This window comes from Salmo salar, chromosome 13, assembly GCF_965601325.2.
Source record: "Salmo salar chromosome 13, fSalSal1, whole genome shotgun sequence".
Lineage (NCBI taxonomy): Eukaryota > Metazoa > Chordata > Actinopteri > Salmoniformes > Salmonidae > Salmo > Salmo salar.
In genome coordinates, this window is record NC_138303.1 from 29660910 (window position 1) to 29684235 (window position 23326).

Sequence of the window (23326 nt, forward strand, 5' to 3'; positions counted from 1 at the left end):
GCACTTTAGTACTCCCTCACGCTGCTGCACTGCTCTGGAGGAGTGATGAGTGGGCGCATGGAGACGGGCTGAGATGCTCTGATAAGGCCTTGAATGATTAGAACAGAACACCTCCGTCTTCCATCCCTCCATTCAGTTGGTGGAGAGACAGAGAGAGACTGTGGAGAGATGGAGAGACAGAACACAGGGGGAAAAGGATTACCACTGGATTAGTTTGATTAGTTTAAAGTGACCCCCTGGATTAATGACTGACAATCAGGACACAAAGTGTGGGGTGTGTGTGTGTGTGTGTGATTTTGCCAACTACGATAGTCAGACCATTTGGCTACGGTAAACACACATACAGATCTGGGACCAGGCAAAAAGCATGAGGAGCTCAAGGCGTCCTGCAAGCGGGACACCTGTCGACAACTTCTGGTGAAATTGCAGGGCGCGCAATTCAAATAAATAATCGTAAAAATTATGGATATTAAACATCTGGGTACATACAAGTGTCTTATATCGGTTAAAAGCTTAAATTCTTGTTAATCTAACTGCATTGTCTGATTTACAATAGGCTTTACAGCCTTTATGCCATGCGATTGTTTAAGGACGGCACCCCACATCAAAATATTTTTCAACCAGCACAGGCTTCGTAAAATCACAAATAGCGATAAAATATTCACTTACTTTTTGAAAATCTTCCTCTGATTTGCAATCCCAAGGGTCCCAGCTACGACATGCATGGTCATTTTGGTAGGCGGCTTCTCTTTTTGATGGAGATGCTTAACCTCCCTGGGCAAGCGTCCCACCTAGTCAACAGCCAGTGGAATAGCGTGGCGCGAAATACAAATACATCAAAAATGCTATAACTTCAATTTCTCACACCATTTTAAAGACAAGACTCTCGTTAATCTAAAAACACATTGTCCGATTTCAAAAAGGCTTTACAGCGAAAGCAAAACATTAGATTATGTCAGGAGAGTACCCTGCCAAAAATAATCACACAGCCATTTTCAAAGCAAGCATATATGTCACAAAAAACAAAACCACAACTAAATGCAGCACTAACCTTTGATGATCTTCATCAGATGACACTCCTAGGACATTATGTTATACAATACATGCATGTTTTGTTCAATCAAGTTTATATTTATATCAAAAACCAGCTTTTTACATTAGCATGTGATGTTCAGAACTAGCATACCCACCGAAAACTTCCGGTGAATTTACTAAATTACTCATGATAAACGTTGACAAACTACATAACAATTATTTTAAGAATTATAGACACAGAACTCCTTTATGCAATCGCTATGTCCGATTTTAAATAGCTTTTCGGCGAAAGCACATTTTGCAATATTCTGAGTACATAGCTCGGCCATCACGGCTAGCTAATTTGACACCCACCAAGTTTGGGACAACCTAAACTCAGAATTACTATTAGAAAAATTGGATTACCTTTGCTGTTCTTCGTCAGAATGCACTCCCAGGACTTCTACTTCAACAACAAATGTTGTTTTGGTTCCAAATAATCCATAGTTATATCCAAATACCGCCGTTTTGTTCGTGCGTTCAGGTCACTATCCGAAGGGTAACGCGCGAGCGCATTTCGTGACAAAAAATTCAAAATATTCCATTACCGTACTTAGAAGCATGTCAAACGCTGTTTAAAATCAATTTTTATGCTACTTTTCTCGTAAAATAGCAATAATATTCCAACTGGGCAATGTTGTATTCATTCAGAGAGAGAAAGAAAAACATGGAGAAGTCTCGTGACCGCACATCTCAGTCTCACTGTCCCCAGGCTGAGCACTTTTTGGAACCACCAAGAATCTTCCTCGAGCTGGCACCCTGCCAAACTGAGAAATCGGGAGAGAAGGACCTTGGTCAGGGAGGTGACCAAGAACCCGATGGTCACTCTGACAGAGCTCCAGAGTTCCTCTGTGGAGATGGGAGAACCTTCCAGAAGGACAACCGTCACTGCAGCACTCCACCAATCAGGCCAGACGGAAGCTACTCCTCAGTGATAGGCACATGACAGCCTGCTTGGAGTTTGCCAAAAGGCACCTAAAGGACTCTCAGACCATGAGAAACAAGATTCTCTTGTCTGATGAAACCAAGATTGAACTCTTTGGCCTGAATGCCAAGCGTCACGTCTGGAGGAAACCTGGTCCCATTCCTACGGTGAAGCATGGTGGTGGCAGCATCATGCTGATGGGGATGTTTTTCAGTGGCAGGGACTGGGAGACTTGTCAGCATCAATGGAAAGATGAACAGAGCAAAGTACAGAGAGATCTCTGATGAAAACCTGCTCCAGAGAGCTCAGGACCTCAGACTGGGGTGAAGGTTCCCCTTCCAACAGGACAATGACTTTAAGCACACAGCAAAGAGAACGCAAGAGTGGCTTCAGGACAAGTCTCTGAATGTCCTTGAGTGGCCCAGTTACTTGTTTCATTATAAAATATGAAAAAGGAGAAATTAATCGGTGTAATTGTGTTGTTAACAAACTCTTTTCTCTTGTTTGTCTTCCCTAGGTCCAGGAGTGGCTCTGTCTCAACTGCCAGATGCAGAGGGCCTTGGGCATTGACATGACCACCCCACGCTCCAAGAGCCAGCAGCAGATCCACTCTCCATCCCACCAAGCCAAACCCATAGTCCAGCCACCACCTGTTCAGCCAGCTCAGCCAGCAGCCCAGCCAAAACCCCAGCCTCAGCCCCAGGCCCAGCCCCCACCACAGTCAAAACCCCACTCCCAGCCCCAGCACCAACTCTACGGTCAATCCCAGCCCTATGGTCAATCCCAGCCCCAGGCCCAGCCCTATGGTCAATCCCAGTCCCAGCCCTATAGTCAATCCCAATCCCAGGCCCAGCTCTATGGTCAGTCCCAGCCCCAGTCCTTTGGAAAAACTCAGCCCCAGCCCTGTGGTCAATCCCAGCCTCAGCATCAGCCCTACAACCAAACTCAGCCCCAGCCACATGGTCAATCCCAGACCTATGCCCATTCCCAGCCCCAGCAACAGCCCTATGGTCAATCCCAGCCCAAACAACAGCCCTACAGCCAAACTCAGCCTCAGCCATATGGTCAATCCCAGCCCTATGGTGAATCCCAGCCTCAGCAACAACCCTACGGCCAAAGCCAACCACAGCCCCAGCCATATGGTCAATCCCAGCCCTATGGTCAATCCCAGCCCCAGCACCAGCCTCAGGCCAAACCCCAAGCTCAGCATCAGCCACAGCCCTCCCCTGGCCTACAGAGACACCCTATACCCGGCTCTTCCTCCCTGCCCGGGTCAACGACAAGCTCCCCCCAGCACATCCCATATGGCCAGAGAGGGCCTGGAGGTCCCGGCCAGCCCCGGATCCCCCATCCTGGGGCAGTCCCCCTGGTGGGCATGGCCAAGGCTCCCTCCCAGCCAGACCTGGGCCGAGGCTCCCCGCTGCACCAGGGCGGCCGCCAGGCTGCCAGCGCCGGCTCGTCGCCTTCCCATCGGCCCGCTGCTCCCCAGGGGCAACTGCCCCAGGATGGCCTGACCAAACTGTTTGGCTTTGGGGCATCGCTCCTCAACCAGGCAGCCAGCACCCTGGCCTCTGTGGACCCCCTCTCAGGGACACCATCCACCCAGCCCTCCCCTGCCAGGGGTGGGCCTTCCAACAAACAACAAGGACCTCCTGGTGCCAAACCATTCCAGACGGGTGGCCCCCATGCACCACAGATGGGTGGCCCCCATGCACCACAGATGGGTGGCCCCCATGCACCCCAGATGGGTGGCCCGCAAGCACCCCAGATGGGTGGCCCGCAAGCACCCCAGATGGGTGGCCCGCAAGCACCCCAAATGGGTGGCCCTCATGTACCGCAAATGGGTGGACCCCACACACCAACTCAGATTGGTGGCCCGTATGCACCACAAATGGGTGGCCCACATACATCAACTCAGAAAGCACCCCAACAGCAGCAATCACCTGTGCATCATCAGAAAGGATCACAGCAACAACAGCAACAGCAGCAGCCGGCCAGACAGGAGCCTGTTCCCAAGCCGGTGGAGCCCGAGACGCCCAAAGTCAACTGCCCCTTGTGTAAGACGGAGCTCAACATCGGCAGCACCACTGAGCCGCCTAGCTACAACTCCTGCACCCAGTGCCACACTCAGGTCTGCAACCTATGTGGATTCAACCCCGCACCTCACCTGGAGGTAAGCAAAACTTTCCTTTTCCACATACTGTTCATCTCTCTTTCTATATGTTTCTATCTCCCTCTCCCTTTTTTTCTCTCTCTCCCTACCTCTCACTCTTTATCCCTCTCCCTCTCTCTCTCTCTCTCTCTATCCCTCTTATTGTCCTTGATCCTTCACTGAGGCCCGTGCTCCTGTTTGTCATTACGTTGTGAGTAATGCAGCTCGCTCAATTCTTTACAGTAATCACACCTAAAAGTGTCTTAGCATGCCACCATGTCTGCCTCGCAACAATTCACTACTTATTATTTCGCCTTCCCAATTGATAGAGGCAGTTCTTCCATTTTGGCGAGTGGTTCTTTCAGAATACCTGGTCAAAAGGGGAGCGTGGGGAACACAAAACATCTGTTTTTTCTTCCATGAATTTTGTATTCAATAGAATTGTTCCGTTTACTGATAATGAAACTCTCCAAAGCCCTTTTTCCCTCTCACACCTTTTTCTATAGATAAGCACACAGACCTTGAGAACACTGCATGCGCATACTACAGATTTAACGGTGGAGTGAAGGGCTGGAGCAAGGGATGAAAGTAGATGGACGGACACAGTAGAGGAAGCTGTTGAATGTCTTAGTAAAACCATCCACATGTTCAGTCTCTAGGCCTTGTGTGGTTGTACTGTACCTGCCTGGTAGGCGGCTTCTCTTTTTGATGATGATTTTCGGGAGTAAATCATGGCCAATAGTAGCTATACTCCTGGACCTAAAAGCATTTTTTGATGGAGATTCTCCATTGAGCTTTCTTTTTGGTCCAGGACAATGCTTAATCTGTGTCCCGGAAACAACCTCTATATTCTATATTACTCGTTTATTTGGTAGGCAATACAGAGGTGAAATCTCTCCTCATCGTCCTAAATACTTTAGTAAATCGTCCATAAACGGATGTTAGATGAGATGTTGACCAAATTGGTGAGGATAAGAACTAGGATTAGTTTATATTATATTCTCTCCCTCTGCAAAGATCCAGGTCAGAAATCCTCCTTAATGGACGTTGAGGAGGCTGGGAAAAAGGCTGAGTAAATCAACATTGTGCATATTTGTAGGTTGCCAATTAAAGGCTCGGAGATGGGAGATGTATTTCCCGCTATAATTCAGCCTTTATGATTCAAGGAGGCTCAGACTTTCATCTGTGAGTGTGACCAGAATGTAAAGTGGTGCTGTTGCAGTGTACCAATCAGTGGGTGTTTTTAATCCTCCACGCTGACACTGGACTCACAGCCTAGCAGAAGCAACATAGAAGAAACCATAAAGTGGCATTTATGTCCCTGGGTTTGAATTCAGTCAAACCTACTGGCCGTGTTTTGGTGATGCATAGCTTTGTGAAATATGAGGGCCAGGGACGGCTTGTGAGATATCATTAGCTACCGCTATTCTCAGGTTGCCTCTCTGAAACGTGATCATATTCGCCTAATATTGGCCTTTGTGATTTTGTACATCTATATAAAATTATTTAGCACAATTGCATCCTAAATATTACCTTGAAATAACTTCATTATTTACATTATTCAGATTATTTTATGAAATCAATGCTCCTTTTGATCCAACAGTAAGTGTTGCAGATCATAGAGTTAGCATGGTGCTAGCCAAGGGTCTGTGGGGAATGTGGGTCAATGCCAGAGCCAGTATTGTATTGTATGTTCATCCCTCCAGTCAGAACTACAGATAATGGCCGGGCTATAAATAGATTCCAGAGTACAGCCTTGGTGACTGCGTGGGGGACCAAGATGCATTGAATCAAGTAATATACACCAAGAGGAATCCCAGCCCATTCAAACTGTTAGAGGCGCACAGAAAGAAAGGGGCAGAGGCTGTTTGCTGAATGTCGGCTCAATTTATGCTTCAAACAAAGGAGGGCAGGAAGCTTTCAAGAGTAACGGGCCACTGCAGAACCTTCAGTAGGCTGGCTGTCAGTAGAAGAGAGGCCTGTCATGGCCTGCGGGCTCCGCAGCACGCCTGAAAAGGATGGAGAGCCAGGCTGTGGAGGAGACTCTGAAAAGAGCACGCTATAGCTGGGTCACGTGGCGGGGCGAGTCCAGAGGGAGAGCTGCTGGGGGACCACAACAACTAGGGGGAGGGAGAGAGGGTAGAGGAAGGGATGAGATGTGAAAAGATGCGAGAGAGAGAGCGAGAGAGAGAGCGAGAGAGAGAGAGCGAGAGAGAGAGAGAGAGAGAGTGAGCAAGAGAGAGAGAGAGAGAGAGAGAGAGAGAGAATACGTATGACGTCCAAAGCAGTGTCTCAGGATAAACTAAAGAATGGGAGGCTGGGGGGAACAAAACAAAACCTGTTGACTTTTCCCTGCTGGGTTGGGTTCTCCTGCTCAGCTAGCTAGATCTTGGGAGGGCTGTCGAGGGTAGCAAACCAATTGTTTTTTGCATTTCCTCTAGTCTGTCCGGAGTACCAGATCGGCAGTTTTCATCATTGTGACTACTCCATTGGTTCCATTGTGCCAGGACAGCTCAATCAAGCTCAGATAAACTATTTCAAATAGTGTTTGAACCCAGGTCTGGAGGGTAGTGAGGGTACAGTACTCTGTGCTCCTCTACATATTTAATCTCTCACTATTTATAAAGCACATCCTCTGAATTATTAATTAAGCACTCTTCTTCTCTCTCTGCCCCTTCTTTTTGCAGTTCCCTCAAATGCATGTCACTAAACAAAATGTGTTCCCTACCGACATGCACTTTATCTCAACCAATGGCCAAAGTCCTGGCATCCTCCTCCATTTCATCCTGAATCCTCCCATTCCAGGCTTAATAATGATATACAGATGAGAGCAGTGGGTTGTGGGCTGCTCAATGCTAGGTAGCGTTTCAGTACTGAAAATACTCTGTGGACAGAGAGAGAGAAAAGTAGACATAGATGGAGAGAGAGATACAGAGAGAGAATACTAGGATTAGCTACAGGGTGTTCACATGGTCTTCACTCCATGTCTTTCCAGATTGATTTAATACATGGGGAGATTGTGAAATCCTTTGCTCATTCACTTGGGAAATGTGTCTTATGCTGTGTTGTTATGAACTGACAGAAGTAGATCGCAATGTAACAAATGTTTCTAAACGTTCACCATGTGGGATTTCTCTCACTGTGGAGCTTTTCATCGTTTCCCTTTCCTCACCAACATCTTCTCTTTTCTCCTGTACCCTCTTATGAGATAGAAAAAAACCTCCCCTCTCCTGCTCTCTCTGCGCCCCTGACAGAGCAGGATTCATTGTAAATTCATTCAGATGGGAACCTTTCTCTACCACAAAGTGGCCTAAGAGGCAGTGGGGCTCAGTGTGGCTCAGTGTGGCTCAGTGTGGCTCAGTGGGGCTCAGTGGGGCTCAGTGGGGCTCAGTGTGGCTCAGTGTGGCTCAGTGGGGCTCAGTGGGGCTCAGTGGGGCTCAGTGTGGCTCAGTGTAGCTCAGTGTGGCTCAGTGTGGCTCAGTGGGGCTCAGTGGGGCTCAGTGGGGCTCAGTGGGGCTCAGTGGGGCTCAGCGGGGCTCAGCGGGGCTCAGTGGGGCTCAGTGGGGCTCAGTGTGGCTCAGTGGGGCTCAGTGTGGCTCAGTGGGGCTCAGTGGGGCTCAGTGGGGCTCAGTGAAGCTCAGTGGGGCTCAGTGTGGCTCAGTGGAGCTCAGTGGGGCTCAGTGGAGCTCAGTGGGGCTCAGTGTGGCTCAGTGTAGCTCAGCGTGGCTCAGCGTGGCTCAGCGGGGCTCAGCGGGGCTCAGTGGAGCTGAGTGGGGCTCAGTGTGGCTCAGTGGAGCACAGTGGAGCTGAGTGTAGTTCAGTGGAGCTCAGTGGAGACGTGGTTGATCCAGCACCCAGCCTTCTCCCATGCAGCCTGTAATGAAACATGAAAGGGAATGAAAGAAAATAACACAGAGGACAGGGAGGATGGGACAGTGGCATCTCAGCCAGCGCTGGTCATCCAGAGGGACTGGAATGATGACACACTGTGTTTCACACACACTCTTGCAGGCAGCATAAAAGCAGGCCTGCATACGCACACGCATGCATACAGTACAAGTGCACACTTATGCGCACACACACAGAGAAACACACACACCAACTGACTCATCAGACCTTGTAGCATACTGCCCTCTCGTTATCAAATATGTCTGAGTCGCTCCCAATGCAACCCTTCACTTCATGCTGAAATGAGAAACATCACATTACACTGTCATTTTCATCAACTCTCAGGCAACAATAAACCTTTTAGTGCAGCACAGATATGTGAAATGCATATTTTTTTAAAGAAGGTGTTTTATTTGTGACTGACCAGCTAGATTCGGTCTTATGTAGCAACATTTGAAATTGTGTTTTTTACATTGAATAAAAGTAGACACTTAGAGATAGAAATGTGTATATCATACACTACAGTTGAGGAAAAATGGGAAAGTAATTCTGCTTTGGAAGTTGATAAACTTGTAACCTCACTTTTGACAAAATTGCCCTTGAATGTTTTGGTACATCTACTGGAGAGCTCTTCTTTGTCTATACCCATTCAACATCATTAACACCCTCTTAAGCCTTAGCCACACCCATCTATTTTTTTATATTTTATTTTGTAATTCTCCCCAATTGGTAGTTACAGTCTAGTCCCATCGCTGCAACTCCCATACGGACTCGGGAGAGGCGAAGGTCGAGAGCCATGCGTCCTCCGAAACACGACCCTGCCAAGCTGCACTGCTTCTTGACAAACTGCTCGCTTAACCCAGAAGCCAGCCGCACCAATGTGTCGGAGGAAACACCGTACAACTGGCAACCATGTCAACATGCATGGGCCTGGCCCGCCACAGGAGTCGCTAGAGCGCGATGTGACAAGGACATCCTGGCCGACCAAACTCTCCCCTTATCCGGACGACGCTGTGTGCCGCCTCATGGGTCTCCCTGTTGCAGCAGGCTGCGACATAGCCTGGGATCGAATCCGGATCTGCAGTGCAGTGCCTTAGACCGCTGCGCCACTCAGGAGGCCCCCCATCCATTTCTTTAAGGATTCACATGAGGCCATGTACTAAACAACCAAAGATTTCAAGACTAAAGGCTGGTTTATACCAGGGCTGTGTTTGTGCATTTAGTCTGGAGTGCCAGAGTGTGCTCTGGGCATTCGTAAACTCAGAGCGTTGTCAGATTGTCCGTTTGTAAATTCAGAGTGTTTCGCTCTCGGAGTGTTCAGAGCGCACAGTGGACGCTCTGGCCAAGGAGTAGGGTTGATCTGAGCGTTCTGACCTAATAACCGCAGTCAAAAAATCTATAATCATATAGTCATCTATAAAATAGCCTCCAACACTCTACTCAACAAACTGGATGCAGTCTATCACAGTGCCATCCGTTTTGTCACCAAAGCCCCTACAATACCCACCATTGCGACCTGTACGCTCTCGTTGGTTGGCCCTCGCTTCATACTCATCACCAAATCCACTGGCTACAGGTTATCTACAAGTCTCTGCTAGGTAAAGCCCCGCCTTATCTCAGCTCACTGGTCACCATAGCAGCACCCACTCGTAGCATGCGCTCCAGCAGGTATATCTCACTGGTCACCCCCAAAGCCAATTCCTCGTTTGGCCGCCTTTCCTTCCAGTTCTCTGCTGCCAATGACTGGAACGAACTGCAAAAATCTCTGAAGCTGGAGACTCATATCTCCCTCACTAGCTTTAATCACCAGCTGTCAGAGCAGCTCACAGATCACTGCACATGTACATAGCCCATCTGTAAACAGCCCATCTATCTACCTACCTCATCCCCATACTGTATTTATTTATTTATCTTGCTCCTTTGCACCCCAGTATCTCTACTTGCACATTCATCTTCTGCACATCTACCATTCCAGTGTTTAATTGCTATATTGTAATTACTTTGCCACCATGGCCTATTTATTGCCTTAACTTGCCTAATTTGTACTCACTGTATATAGACTTTTTGTTTTCTTTTGTTCTACTGTATTATTGACTGTATGTTTTGTTTATTCCATGTGTAACTCTGTGTTGTTGTATGTGTCGAATTGCTATGCTTTATCTTGGCCAGGTCGCAGTTGCAAATGAGAACTTGTTCTCAACTAGCCTACCTGGTTAAATAAAAGTGAAATAAAAAAATATATATATATTTTAAAAAACCCAAGCTAACTGGCTAACGTTTGCAAGCTTGCTAGCTACTTCCAGGCACAAATGAGAGACACGCTCACTCTGATAGTTTTACTCGCCCTGGCTGAGCAGGTTAGGCTGTCTTTATGTTATCCAGAGCGTTGGTGACTGCAACTGAGCTGCTAGCAACAATTTATTACACTTTTTTGCCAACGTTTACTTACACTGGCCCTATTCAATGGGTGTTGAGCGTTCATAAATTCGTCAGTTATTCTGCGCTCTGGTACACTCAGATGAGAGTGCTCTGAAATCAGAGTAGATAGCCAGAATGAATTTACCAGCTACGTCTATCAACAGTTGTCGCAGTGACATCATGAACATTATATTGAAATACTTACTTGCATAGTGGAATCTTTTGTTTAGACATGTAGCTAGCTAGCTAAACAATTAACCATAATCCCAACTCATAACGTTACTACCCTGCATGAATCTGCAGTTAGCTAACCAATCAGGTTACTAGCAAAGCAACTACTGTAGCAATACGAATGGCTCTGAGATACAAATGATATTACTACACAGATCATACACGTAACATTAGTTAGCGAGCGTTAGCGTTAGCTAGCTAACGTTAGCTAGCTAGCTAACAGTACACTTTAACTTGAAATGAAAATGACTTTCTGACTAAATTAGAAATGTGTAATATCTGAAAATGTAGCTAGCTAGACTATCTTACCCGTATACATGGACGGACGCTCCTCCCTCTCTGTCACAGATGCCATGGTTGCCCTTAGTTTGAAGATGTAATCCGGAGACAGCTGTTTCCTACAATAGCCTTCTGTGTGTTCTCTTTTCGACTCCGTCTGCATATTTCCAATCAAACGCCAGAATTTTCTCTGTCTCCTTAGCTATCACATTTAAAACTCAGTCGTACAGAAAGTGGAGAGCAACACTTATGTAGTTCTACTACGTAATATCGTTCAAAAAAGCTGCGTTATAAAGGATTACCTACACATACTGACCAGCGCATGTTATAGACAGAAGCGTACTACATGGCAGACCAATCTGAACTCATCTCTCTCTCATGTCCAGTCCACTCATTATCTCAGCCAATCATGGGTAACTGGAAGGTTGCCTTCTTTTTCCGTGACTAAACAAACTAGGCTCGTAATTTAACAATTGTATTCATATTTACAGTTGGCATACAAGTTTGTTATTAAGGCACATGTTCCAGATGGCATTTCTGCCAAAAAATGCATAATGATGAAAAAAAAAAGTTTGTTTAAATGGCTCTCCTGTGAAGTAGTGACGAGCGACATACACCTAGTAATACTTTTTTTGTCAGATAATAGTCAATTCTACATTCTTAGAAATTGTGTTAGTGGTCAGGTACAGGTAACAAAATACATACCAACCGCTGTGAGAGGCTTTACAAGTGCACTATATGTGATATGCCAGCCCAACGGGGGCAGATGATGCTAGTCCCTACTTCACATTAGGCCGTAAAAAAAAAAGCTCATGGAGGGGGTTGACAATGCTGACGGTTGGCCATGCAGTTACATGGGAATTCTTAACGAGGTGGGTGGCTCTATGGCTTAAGCAACAAGCTCTCACAGTCTCACTGCCTAATTAGATGTTTATCCATGTTTCTTCAAATGTCAAATTTCGAATAGTTTTTGACACTCTAGGTTGCTCCTGCTGCTCTGTATCGTTCCATTTCTCCAAAAGTCAAATTTTGAAGTTAAGGGTTAACTTTAGGCACTCATTCCAAGTGGTTAAGGTTTGGGATAGGGTTAAAACAATAATAACAAAAACAGTGTCCACCACTGGGGTCAAACACGCAACCTTCTGATCCAGAGTCATGGGATTACGCCCATCTGCCATTCCCGGCCACAAACCGGTAATAGCTCTCACTGTTGCCACTAGTGGATGGTTTTGAAGGCATTTCAGACGTCCATCTCTGGGGCTTAAGAGGGTGTGAATGATGCTGAATGGGCATAAACAAAGGGGGGAATTATGGGACGCAAAGAAAAACTGTTCAACGTCCAGGAAGTGTCTTGTTTGTCACATAGTACTTCACGGATGCCATCGTAGGTGTCCTAACAATTAGTCTGTGTCTCACTCACCTGTCTGTGTGTGTGCGTGTGTGCGTGTGTGCGTGTGTGCGTGTGTGCGTGTGTGTGTATGTGTGTGTGTGTGTGTGTGTGTGTGTGTGTGTGTGTGTGTGTGTGTGTGTGTGTGTGTGTGTGTGTGTGTGTGTGTGTGTGTGTGTGTGTGTGTGTGTGTGTGTGTGTGTGTGTGTGTGTGTGTGTTTGTGTGCCTGCTGGGATGAAGGCAGGGGTGGACAGAGAGGTCAGGTTATACCACAGAGATTATTGGTTAGTCTTATTATCTGTATGTGGGTTAGCAAGGCTAATAATAGGGCATATGCTATTCTGCTATTTCATAATGTTTATCAGCTTTACTGACGTCAAATGGCTTATCTCCATGGCTGCGTCTCAAATGTCACCCTATTCCCTATGAAGTGCACTACTTTTGACCAGGACTCATTCCTTAATTGAGTCCATTATTTGTATTTTATATTTAGAGACTAGAGTCCAGGTGTATCAGGGTTAGGGCAGGGATGCTCAAATAGAGATACATATTCTCCTACTATATTATACTCTATTCTCCTACTATAACATACTCTATTCTCCTACTATAATATACTCTATTCTCCTACTATAATATACTCTATTCTCCTACTATATTATACTCTATTCTCCTAATATAATATACTCTATTCTCCTACTATATTATACTTTATTCTCCTACTATATTATACTCTATTCTCCTACTATATTATACTCTATTCTCCTAATATAATATACTCTATTCTTCTACTATAATATACTCTATTCTCCTACTATATTATACTCTATTCTCCTACTATAATATACTATATTCTCCAACTAAAATATACTCTATTCTCCTACTATAATATACAATATTCTCCTAATTTAATATACTCTATTCTCCCACTAAAATATAGTCTGTACTCTAGTGTTCTATTTAATTCTCTGAGTACTTAATCCGAGTCATACTGAAATGGGAGGTCATATGTCTTGATTAACAGTATTTCCTGGTTGATTGGTTAATTGATTAATGTCACTGCTTGATTGGCCAGATAGGGGATCTCTCTCTTTCTCTGGTTCTCACTCACAGATTAGAGTTGTCCTTCTCATACATTTTGCTGTTGAGAACTCAGTAATTCACAATGTCCAGATGCTTCTCACTACTCTTTCCATGCACTCTTCAATCAACCCTCCAATCTGTGTGTGTGTGTTCTCTGCTTGCTGAGCTGCAGGCTCTACGCTTGCCGGGCCCACACAGACACACAGAGGAGAGAGAGAGAGACACACGTAGAGAGACACATACACACATTGTTACGCTCGTCGATGGACGGATCGGACCAAGGTGCAGCGTGGTAGGCGTACATTTTAATTTAATAAATGAACACCGAAAAACAACAAATACATAACGGAACAAAACGGAAAAAAATACAAAACGGAAGCTCCGGATCGTGAATCATCGCCGGAGGAATCGAACCGGGAACCTTCGCAGGAGGCTCTGGACTGGGAACCCCCGCTGGAGGCTCTGGACTGCAGACCGTCGCTGGAGGCTCTGGACTGCCGACCGTCGCTGGAGGCTCTGGACTGCAGACCGTCGCTGGAGGCTCTGGACTGCCATTCGTCGCTGGACGCTCTGGACTGCCGACCGTCGCTGGAGGCTCTGGACTGCAGATCGTCGCTGGAGACTCTGGACTGCAGGCCGTCGCTGGAGACTCTGGACTGCAGACCGTCGCTGGAGACTCCGGACATTGGATCGTCTCTGGAGGCTCTGGGACATGGATCCTCACTGGAGGCTCCGGGCCATGGATCATCACTGGAGGCTTCGGGCCATGGATCATCACTGGAGGCTTCGGGCCATGGATCATCACTGGAGGCTCCAGGCCATGGATCATCACTGGAGGCTTCGGGCCATGGATCATCACTGGAGGCTTCGGCCATGGATCATCACTGGAGGCTTCGGGCCATGGATCATCACTGGAGGCTCCGGGCCATGGATCATCACTGGAGGCTTCGGGCCATGGATCATCACTGGAGGCTCCGGGCCATGGATCATCACTGGAGGCTTCGGGCCATGGATCATCACTGGAGGCTCCGGGCCATGGATCATCACTGGAGGCTCCGGGCCATGGATCATCACTGGAGGCTTCGGGCCATGGATCATCACTGGAGGCTCCGGGCCATGGATCATCACTGAAGGTTTCGGGCCATGGATCATCACTGGAGACTTTGTGCGTGGAGCAGGCACAGGACGTACCAGGTTGGAGACACACACTGGAGGCCGGGTGCATGGAGCTGGCACAGGATATACTGGACCGTGGAGACGCACTGGAGGTCTGGAGCATAGAGCTGGCACAACGCGTCCTGGACAAAGGACCACCTTCGCACGGCAAGTGCGGGGAGCTGGCACAGGACGCACTGGGCTGTGAAGGCACACTGGAGACACAGTACGTATGGCCGGCACAAGATATACTGGGCCGTGGAGGCGCACTGGAGGTCTGGAGCGTAGAGCCGGCACCACCCGTCCTGGACAGATGCCCACTTTCGCACGGCAAGTGCGGGGAGCTGACACAGCACACACCGGGCTGTGGATGCGCACTGGAGACACAGTGCGTATCACCGCAAAACATGGTGCCTGCCCGGTCACACGCTCCCCACGCTAAGTACGGTGAGTTGGCTCTGGTTTAAACCCTGGCTCCGCCAACCACCCCGTGTGCCCCCCCCCCCCCCCCCCCCCCAAAAAAAAAAACAATTTGGGGGCTGCCTCTCGGGCTTCCATCGTGGTTGCGAACCTCGGAGTCGTCGTTGATCCTCCTTTGCTGCCTCCGCCTGCTTCCATGGCAGGCTCTCGTCTCCTGCCATGATCTCCTCCCACGTCCAGGAAGGCCTCCACTCCCTTCTCTCCCGGGGCCCAGGATCCCTGCTCCTCCTGGCCACGCAGCTTGGTTCGTTTGTGGTGGGATCTTATGTTACGCTCATCGATGGAAGGATCGCACCAAGGTGCAGCGTGGTAGGCGTACATTTTAATTGAATAAATGAACACCGAAAAACAACAAATACAAAACGTAACGTCTAGTAGGGCTACACAGCACAGTACCAAAAACAAGATCCCACAAACTAAAGGTGGAAAAAAGCTGCCTAAGTATGATCCCCAATCAGAGACAACGATAGACAGCTGCCTCTGATTGGGAACCATACCATGCCAACAAAGAAATAGAAAAACTAGATTGCCCACCCTAGTCACACCCTGACCTAACCAAATAGAGAATTAAAAGGATCTCTAAGGTCAGAGCGTGACACACATATAGTGCCTTCGGAAAGTATTCAGACCCCTTGACTTTTTCCAATTTTTTTCCACATTACAGCCTCATTCTAAAATGTATTAAAAAATAAAACATCTCAAAAATGTTCTCATCAATCTACACACAATACCCCAAAACAGGTTTCTATACATTTTTGCTAATTTTAAATAAAATAAAAACAAAAATAGGACCTTCACATAAGTATTCAGACCCTTTACTCAGTACTTTGTTGAAGCACCTTTGGCAACAACGACAGCCTCGAGTCTTCTTGGGTATGATGCTACAAGCTTGGCACACCTGTATTTGGGGATGCTATGAGACTCCAATCTCAAGGATGATCAATGGAAACAGGATGCACCTGAACTAAATTTTGAGTCTCATAGCAAAGAGTCTGAATCCTTATGTAAATAAAATATTTCTGTTTTTTAGGTTTGATACATTTGCAAAAAATTCTAAAAACCTATTTTTGCTTTGTCATTATTGGGTATTGTGTGAGGATTGCTGAGGATGTTTTATTTATTTAATCCATTTTAGAATAAGGCTGTAACGTAACAAAATGTGGAAAAAGTCAAGGGGTCTGAATACTTTCCGAAGGCACTGTATATGTGAATTGTGTCTGCAGTATGTATGTATGTAATAATTACCATTATGGATGACTAATCCATCTTGCATGTTAGAGTGTGTGTGCATCTGCGTGTGACCGTGCTAATGAGTTTGTGTGTGTGCTAATAACTGTGTGTGTTTAATGTGTGCAATCCTGCTCTCCGGCACCTGTGTGTGTGTGTGTGTGTGTGTGTGTGTGTGTGTGTGTGTGTGTGTGTGTGTGTGTGTGTGTGTGTGTGTGTGTGTGTGTGTGTGTGTGTGTGTGTGTGTGTGTGTGTGTGTGTGATGAAAGCGCTGATAGAACCCCTGTCCTATTTGAACGCCCTGTCACAAAGAGGCTGGAAATAGACTAGCAGGTGGACAGCTGTCACAGTCATGGCTGGGCTTGTAAAGAATGTAAAGAAGACTGACTGAGAGAGGTGCTTAATTCCAGTGTCTGTGTGTGTGTGTTTGTGTTGGTGTGTATCACTGAACTACAGTAAGCATTAGCTAATTATTAGGCCTAATTCTCTCACTGTCCCAACAAAGAGAGTGACGAGAAAGAGACTTCTGCCTCTCTCTCTCTCTCTCTCTCTCTCTCTCTCTCTCTCTCTCTCACTCTCTCACACACAAGACTGTGCAGAGTGAGATAATTGGGTGACATTTATTCTGTGTTCCGATTGCAGAATGATTGAGCTGGGGAAAGCTTATCAGTGGTTTGATATGCAAGATAAACTTTTGGAAGAGTACGAGAACAAAAATAAGGTGGCAGCCTCATGAATATGCATGAGCTACTAATCTTTTTCAGGCGCGTCTATGCCTATCCTATATCCTTATACCATTTTATATCCTTATACCCATCCTATATGCTTATACCCATTCCATAACCTTATGCCCATCCTATATCCTTATACCATCCTATATCCTTATACTCATTCTATATCCTTATACCCATCCTATATGCTTATTCCCATTCCATATCCTTATACCATCCTATATCCTTATACCATCCTTTATCATACTTTCCAGGTCTATGCCCAAACAGTTCGAGCTTCTAATTTTAAAAATGAATCTCTCCAGAAATAAGTCTCTCACTGTTACCACCTGTTATAGACCCCCCTCAGCTCCCAGCTGTGCCCTGGACACCATATGTGCATTGATTGCCCCTCATCTATCTTCAGAGTTCGTTCTGTTAGGTGACCTAAACTGGGATATGCTTAACACCCCGGCAGTCCTACAATCAAAGCTAGATGCCCTCAATCTCACACAAATTATCAAGGAACCCACCAGGTACAACCCAAAATCCGTAAACATAGGAACCCTCATAGATATCATCCTGACCAACTTGCCCTCTAAATACACCTCGCTACATATTTGTCGCCAGACCCACTGGCTCCAGGTCATCTATAAGTCTTTGCTAGGTAAAGCTCCGCCTTATCTCAGCTCACTGGTCACGATAACAACACCCACCCATAGCACGCTCTCCAGCAGGTATATCTCACTGGTCATCCATAAAGCCAACACCCCCTTTGGCCGCCTTTCCTTCCAGTTCTCTGCTGCCAATCACTGGAATTAATTGCAAAAATCGCTGAAGCTGGAGACTTATATTTCCCTCACTAACTTTAAACATCAGCTATCCGAGCAGCTAACCGATCGCTGCAGCTGTACATAGCCCATCTGTAAATAGCCCATCCAATCTACCTACCTCATCCCCATATTGTTTTTATTTACTTTTCTGCTCTTTTGCACACCAGTATTTCTACTTGCACATCATCATCTGCACATCTATCACTCCAGTGTTAATTTTGCTAAATTGTAATTACTTGCTATTATGGCCTATTTATTGCCTTACCTCCTCACGCCATTTGCTCACACTGTATATAGACTTTATTTTTTTCTATTGTGTTATTGACTGTACGCTTGTTTATTCCATGTGTAACTCTGTGTTGTTGTTTGTGTCGCACTGCTTTGCTTTATCTTGGCCAGGTCGCAGTTGTAAATGAGAACTTGTTCTCAACTAGCCTACCTGGTTAAATAAAGGTGAAAAAAAATATATATCCTTATACTCATCCTATGTCATTATACCCTGCTTTATCTTTATACCTACCTATATCCTTATACCATGCTATATTCTTATACAATCCTATGTCCTTATAACCATCCTATATCCTTATAACATCCTATATCCTTACACATACCCTAAACCAACTTTTATCCTATTTATTACCCATTCTAAACTCAGGATTCAGTGTCCATTCAGAGTTCCATATGACTGAGGTGAGTGTGCCCTGCATGGGTCAGGCAGACTGCAAGTGGTAGAGGGAGGGCCGTTCTCAGTGTGTGACTCAGACTCACTGTCTTGGAGAGGTGAGGCCTACAGAAATAGAGGCTGAGAGAGAGGCAGCAGCAGCTCTCTTAATGGAGGGCCCATCATGCACTGGAGCACATCTCATCTCCATCAATAATTCAACATGATGCTCTCCTGCTCCTCTTTCTCCCCTTCCTCCTCCTCCTCTTCTTCCTCCTCCTCCTCATTTCCCCCCATCCTCCTCCTCATGCTCCTCCCTCTTCCTCATCTCCCCTCATACAGAACCCATACAGAACCAACTGTCCACGCCCTTAATGCCCAAACGCCCAGCACAGCCCAGCTCCTAACTTATTCAACCAATTTAACTCCAGCTATGTCAATTTTAGATGCCATGCAATATTTACAATGTTATGGAGGAAATTGCAAGCCATACAAGTTTGCTGCATTACACTGTCTGTGCATCAAATTGGTCATCATTCATTACGCAGTTCAAAACACACTCCCCACTCTTAACTTTGTGTATTGCAATATTGATGGTGGTTTAACATCTCTCTCGAAGCATTCTGTGGCTGACATAGAGAGTACTGTAGTGCACTGCTTCATGAACATCTCTTCCCAGTTTCCTCTCTGTTTATTTATGATCAGCTGGTCTCTGGGGATACCAGGAAGTTGATAATCCATGTCACCTCACTTTCTCCTCTGTCCCTCCAACACTCTGCCCTCCATCCCTCCTCCCCAGATCTGGGGGATTGTGACTCAGCCAGGGCTGCTTGTCCTTGGGGAAACTACTCCTGCTTGGTTCTCCAGGTCTGTTGCCTCTGTTTTGTGTGTGTGTGTGTGTCTGTTTGTGTGTTTGTGTGTGCATGAATGTGTGTTTGTGTGTGTGTTTTGCCTGTAAATCTCATGTAGGAATAAAATACTCTCCATAAAGTGCAGCTGACTTAACGAGGTTGCAGCCGGAGCCCTGGCTTTATCTCCATTGATCTGTCCTCTATAAAGGCCTGGAGTCCTTGATCAGAGAACGAGTTGGAGGGATGGAGAGAGGGAGAAAGAGAGAGAGAGAGAGAGATCTGCCACTGAGGTCCATAAATGTAAGACACTTCCATACACTCTTCATATGGCCCTTATTGGATTTTCGTTGGTGCTCCTCAGAATGGTAAGGAAGGGGGAGAGACTAGAAGGGGTAGGGATAAAATTGGATGAGAACTATAAAGTGTGCGCATGCGTGAGTGAGTATGATGACTTCATGTACACAGTGGTTGTTGTTGTCTTCAGATCGTCGTGGGGGATGAAAGACATTTCCCAGTCATACTGTATATTCTTAGATGACAAGCATGTGTAGGCAATAGGGCAATAGAGACATTATCAATTCTAGATACTATATGTCATTCTATGGTGTAGGCTTCCAGAGTGGGTTGGTAATTGAAGTACAGTATACAATACACTATTAGTACGGTATAGTCTGTAGTAGGACAGGTACGACATGTTACATTTCATTAAAAAAAAATTGTGGGTATATCAGCTTTAACATTGCATATACTGTAGATTGTAGCTTCCATCAATGTAATTGTCTGCATCACTTGCAATCCCCCATATATTGTTTTGCAAATATGTACAGTACCAGTCAAAAGTTTGGACACACCTACTCATTCCAGGGATTTTCTTTATTTTTATTTTTATTTTTTGGTTCCAACCGCCTAGTAACTTGCCTAGTTAAATAAAATAAATAAAATAAAATAAAAAAACACCGTCCCAACCGTGAAGAACGGGGGTGGCAGCATCATGTTGTGGGGGTGCTTTGCTGCAGGAGGGACTGGTGCACTTCACAAAATAGATGGCATCATGAGCAAGGAAAATGATGTGGATATATTGAAGCAACATCTCAAGACATCAGTCAGGAAGTTAAAGCTTGGTTGCAAATGGGTCTTCCAAATGGACAATGGCCCCAAGCATACTTCCAAAGTTGTGGCAAAATGGCTTAAGGACAACAAAGTCAAGGTATTGGAGTGGCCATCACAAAGCCCTGACCTCAATCCAATAGAACATTTGTGGGCAGAACTGAAAAAGCGTGTGCGCGCAAGGAGGCTTACCAACCTTGCTCGGTTACACCAGCTCTGTCAGGAGGAATGGGCCAAAATTCACCCAACTTATTGTGGGAAGCTTGTGGAGGGCTACCCGAAACGTTTGACCCAAGTTAAACAATTTAAAGGCAATGCTACCAAATACTAATTGAATGTATGTAAACTTCTGACCCACTGGGAATGTGATGAAAGAAATGAAAGCTGAAATAAATCGTTCTCTCTACTATTATTCTGAAATTTCACATTCTTAAAATAAAGTGGTGATCCTAACTGACCTAAAACAGGGAATTTTTACTTGGATTAAATGTCAGGAATTGTGAAAAACTGAGTTTAAATGTATTTGGCTAAGGTGTATGTAAACTTCCGACTTCAACTGTATATGTCAATTATCTGATCTTCCGATCGCATTCTGTCTCCTATCAACACTTTTTTTTAAACTTTTGGTGCCAATGAGAATGACATAAGAAAGCAGTCAAGATGACTAGCTTGACTGAGCCTACGCCATGTACATCTCACTTGGTCAGGATATTTAAGCCTCCATATATCCACTAGTTCCAATATATCCATGACATTTGTGATTTCCTTAAGAGCATGTGGGTGATAGTTTGTGGTGTGATTTCCTTTGCGGTCCATTGAGGTATTTAAAACAGTATTGTCACGTCCTGACCATAGAAAGCTCTTATTTTCTATGGTAGAGTAGGTCAGGGCATGACTGGGGGGTTTATCTAGTTTATTTATTTCTAAGTTGGGTTCTAGTTTATTTTTTCTATGTTGGGGTTTTGTATGATTCCCAATTAGAGGCAGCTGGTCATCGTTGTCTCTAATTGGGGATCATATTTAAGTAGTTGTTTTTCCCACCTGTGTTTGTGGGATATTATTTTGAGTGAGTGCATGTAGCTCCTCTTTAGTCATGTTTTGTTTATTCTTTATTGTTTTTGTATTTTGGCTAAGTTTCACATATTAATAAAGATGTGGAACGATACTCACGCTGCGCCTTGGTCCTTCTCTACACACGATCATGACAAGTATTATAATCTCGCACCATAATAATAGAGTTTTGCATTGCTTGTAGGATTGATAATTTATTATGTATATTTTCTAAGAAACTTGGATCATCATTATTTGGTCCGTAAAGGTTAATGAGCCATATCTGTTTATGGTCCAATAACATATTTAAAATCATCTATCTACCTTGCAGATCTGTTTGGACAATTTGCACATTTGGTTCAAAACCACTGTTAATTAGTAAATATCATCACCCCTTTTGAATTTCTATGCCCATGGGAGAAGTATATTTCACCCCCCAGTCCTTTTTCCACACAACTTCATCTAAAATTGTTGAATGAGTTTCCTGTAAACAATAGACATTATATTCCTTCTCTTTAAGCCAGGTAAATATTGTTAGTATTTTCTTATGATCTGTTAAGCCATTACAATTATAACTTGCTATACTTATTTCACTAATTACCATAATGAGATACAAGTTTAACATATATTTATCATAATATATGTCTGTAATTTACCATTAAAAAGTACCATAGTGATTAGGGTTGCAAAGGGTCAGAAACTTTCCTGGAAATTTCCGGACATTTGTCGGGAGATTTTCCATGGGATGTTAAGTAAGGGAATTTTGGGAACTTTGCTTACATTCATCAAAAAGGTTAGCTTATAACAGTGAACCTTTTTTATTGGATACACATACATTAAGGCAATTCTAGGTCTTGTGGCATATTTTGGTTAAACTATCCCCAATTCAATGTAATTACAACCCTCTGCATGCACAGTGCATTCTTCCATCACATGTGCAGTGCACTCTTCCATCACATGTACAGCTGATTCTCAAGATCTTGCACACTAATGATATGCTATTGAGCCCACACTACTACACTGTCTGTGCCTCCTCATTAAAATGCAAATCAATTTATAACATTTTTGACATGCGTTGTTCAGGATTTTTTTGTTGTTATTCTGTCTCTCACTGTTCAAATAAACCTACCATTAAAATGATAGACTGATCATTTCTTTGTCAGTGGGCAAACGTACAAAATCAGCAGGGGATCAAATACTTTTTTCCCTCACTGTATGTGAAGGGTCATCAAGTTACAGCAGCAATCTACCTCACCAAGCAAAGTGAGAAGAATAAGAGCACCACATTGAAGCTGCCCAGCAACACCCATTGGGGTGGTGTTGTCATCGTGTTTGACAGTCTCCTGGAGGGGAAGGAGTCTCTCCAAGAAATGGCCATATCACAGTCTGCCGATATGGACAGCCCCATCAAGACGATACTTCTGGATGATGTATTTTGGGAGACAGTGGTAAGCAGACTGAAACTCCTGAAACCTATAGTAGTAGCCATTGCACGGATTGAGGGAGACAATGCCATCCTGTTCAGACTCTGCTTGCAGATGTAAGAGAAGAAATCCGTACTGCCGTGCCCATTTCACTGTTGCTCCAAGCAGAGGAAACTGCAGTTCTGAAATACATCAAAAAGCATGAAGACTTCTGCCTGAAGCCCATACACACCGCAGCGTACATGTCGGACCCCAAGTATGCTGGCAGGAGCATCCTGTCTGGTGCAGAGATCAACAAGGCCTTTGGTGTCATCACTACCGTGTCTCGCCACCTTGGCCTGGATGAGGGTTCTTGGCAGTCTGGCGAAGTACAATTCCAAGCAAGGGCTTTGG

General features: G+C 45.3%; 1 protein-coding gene across 2 annotated transcripts in view; it reads left to right on the plus strand.

Moving 5' to 3' along the window:
- Window positions 1–23326, plus strand: part of LOC106566792 (protein bassoon) — a 175297-nt gene that overhangs the window by 77304 nt on the left and 74667 nt on the right. For both annotated transcript variants that reach the window (XM_014135183.3, XM_014135185.3), the window contains exon 3: window positions 2517–4172. In XM_014135183.3, the coding sequence (XP_013990658.3) occupies window positions 2517–4172 (1656 nt within the window). The remainder of the gene's footprint in view (window positions 1–2516; window positions 4173–23326) is intronic.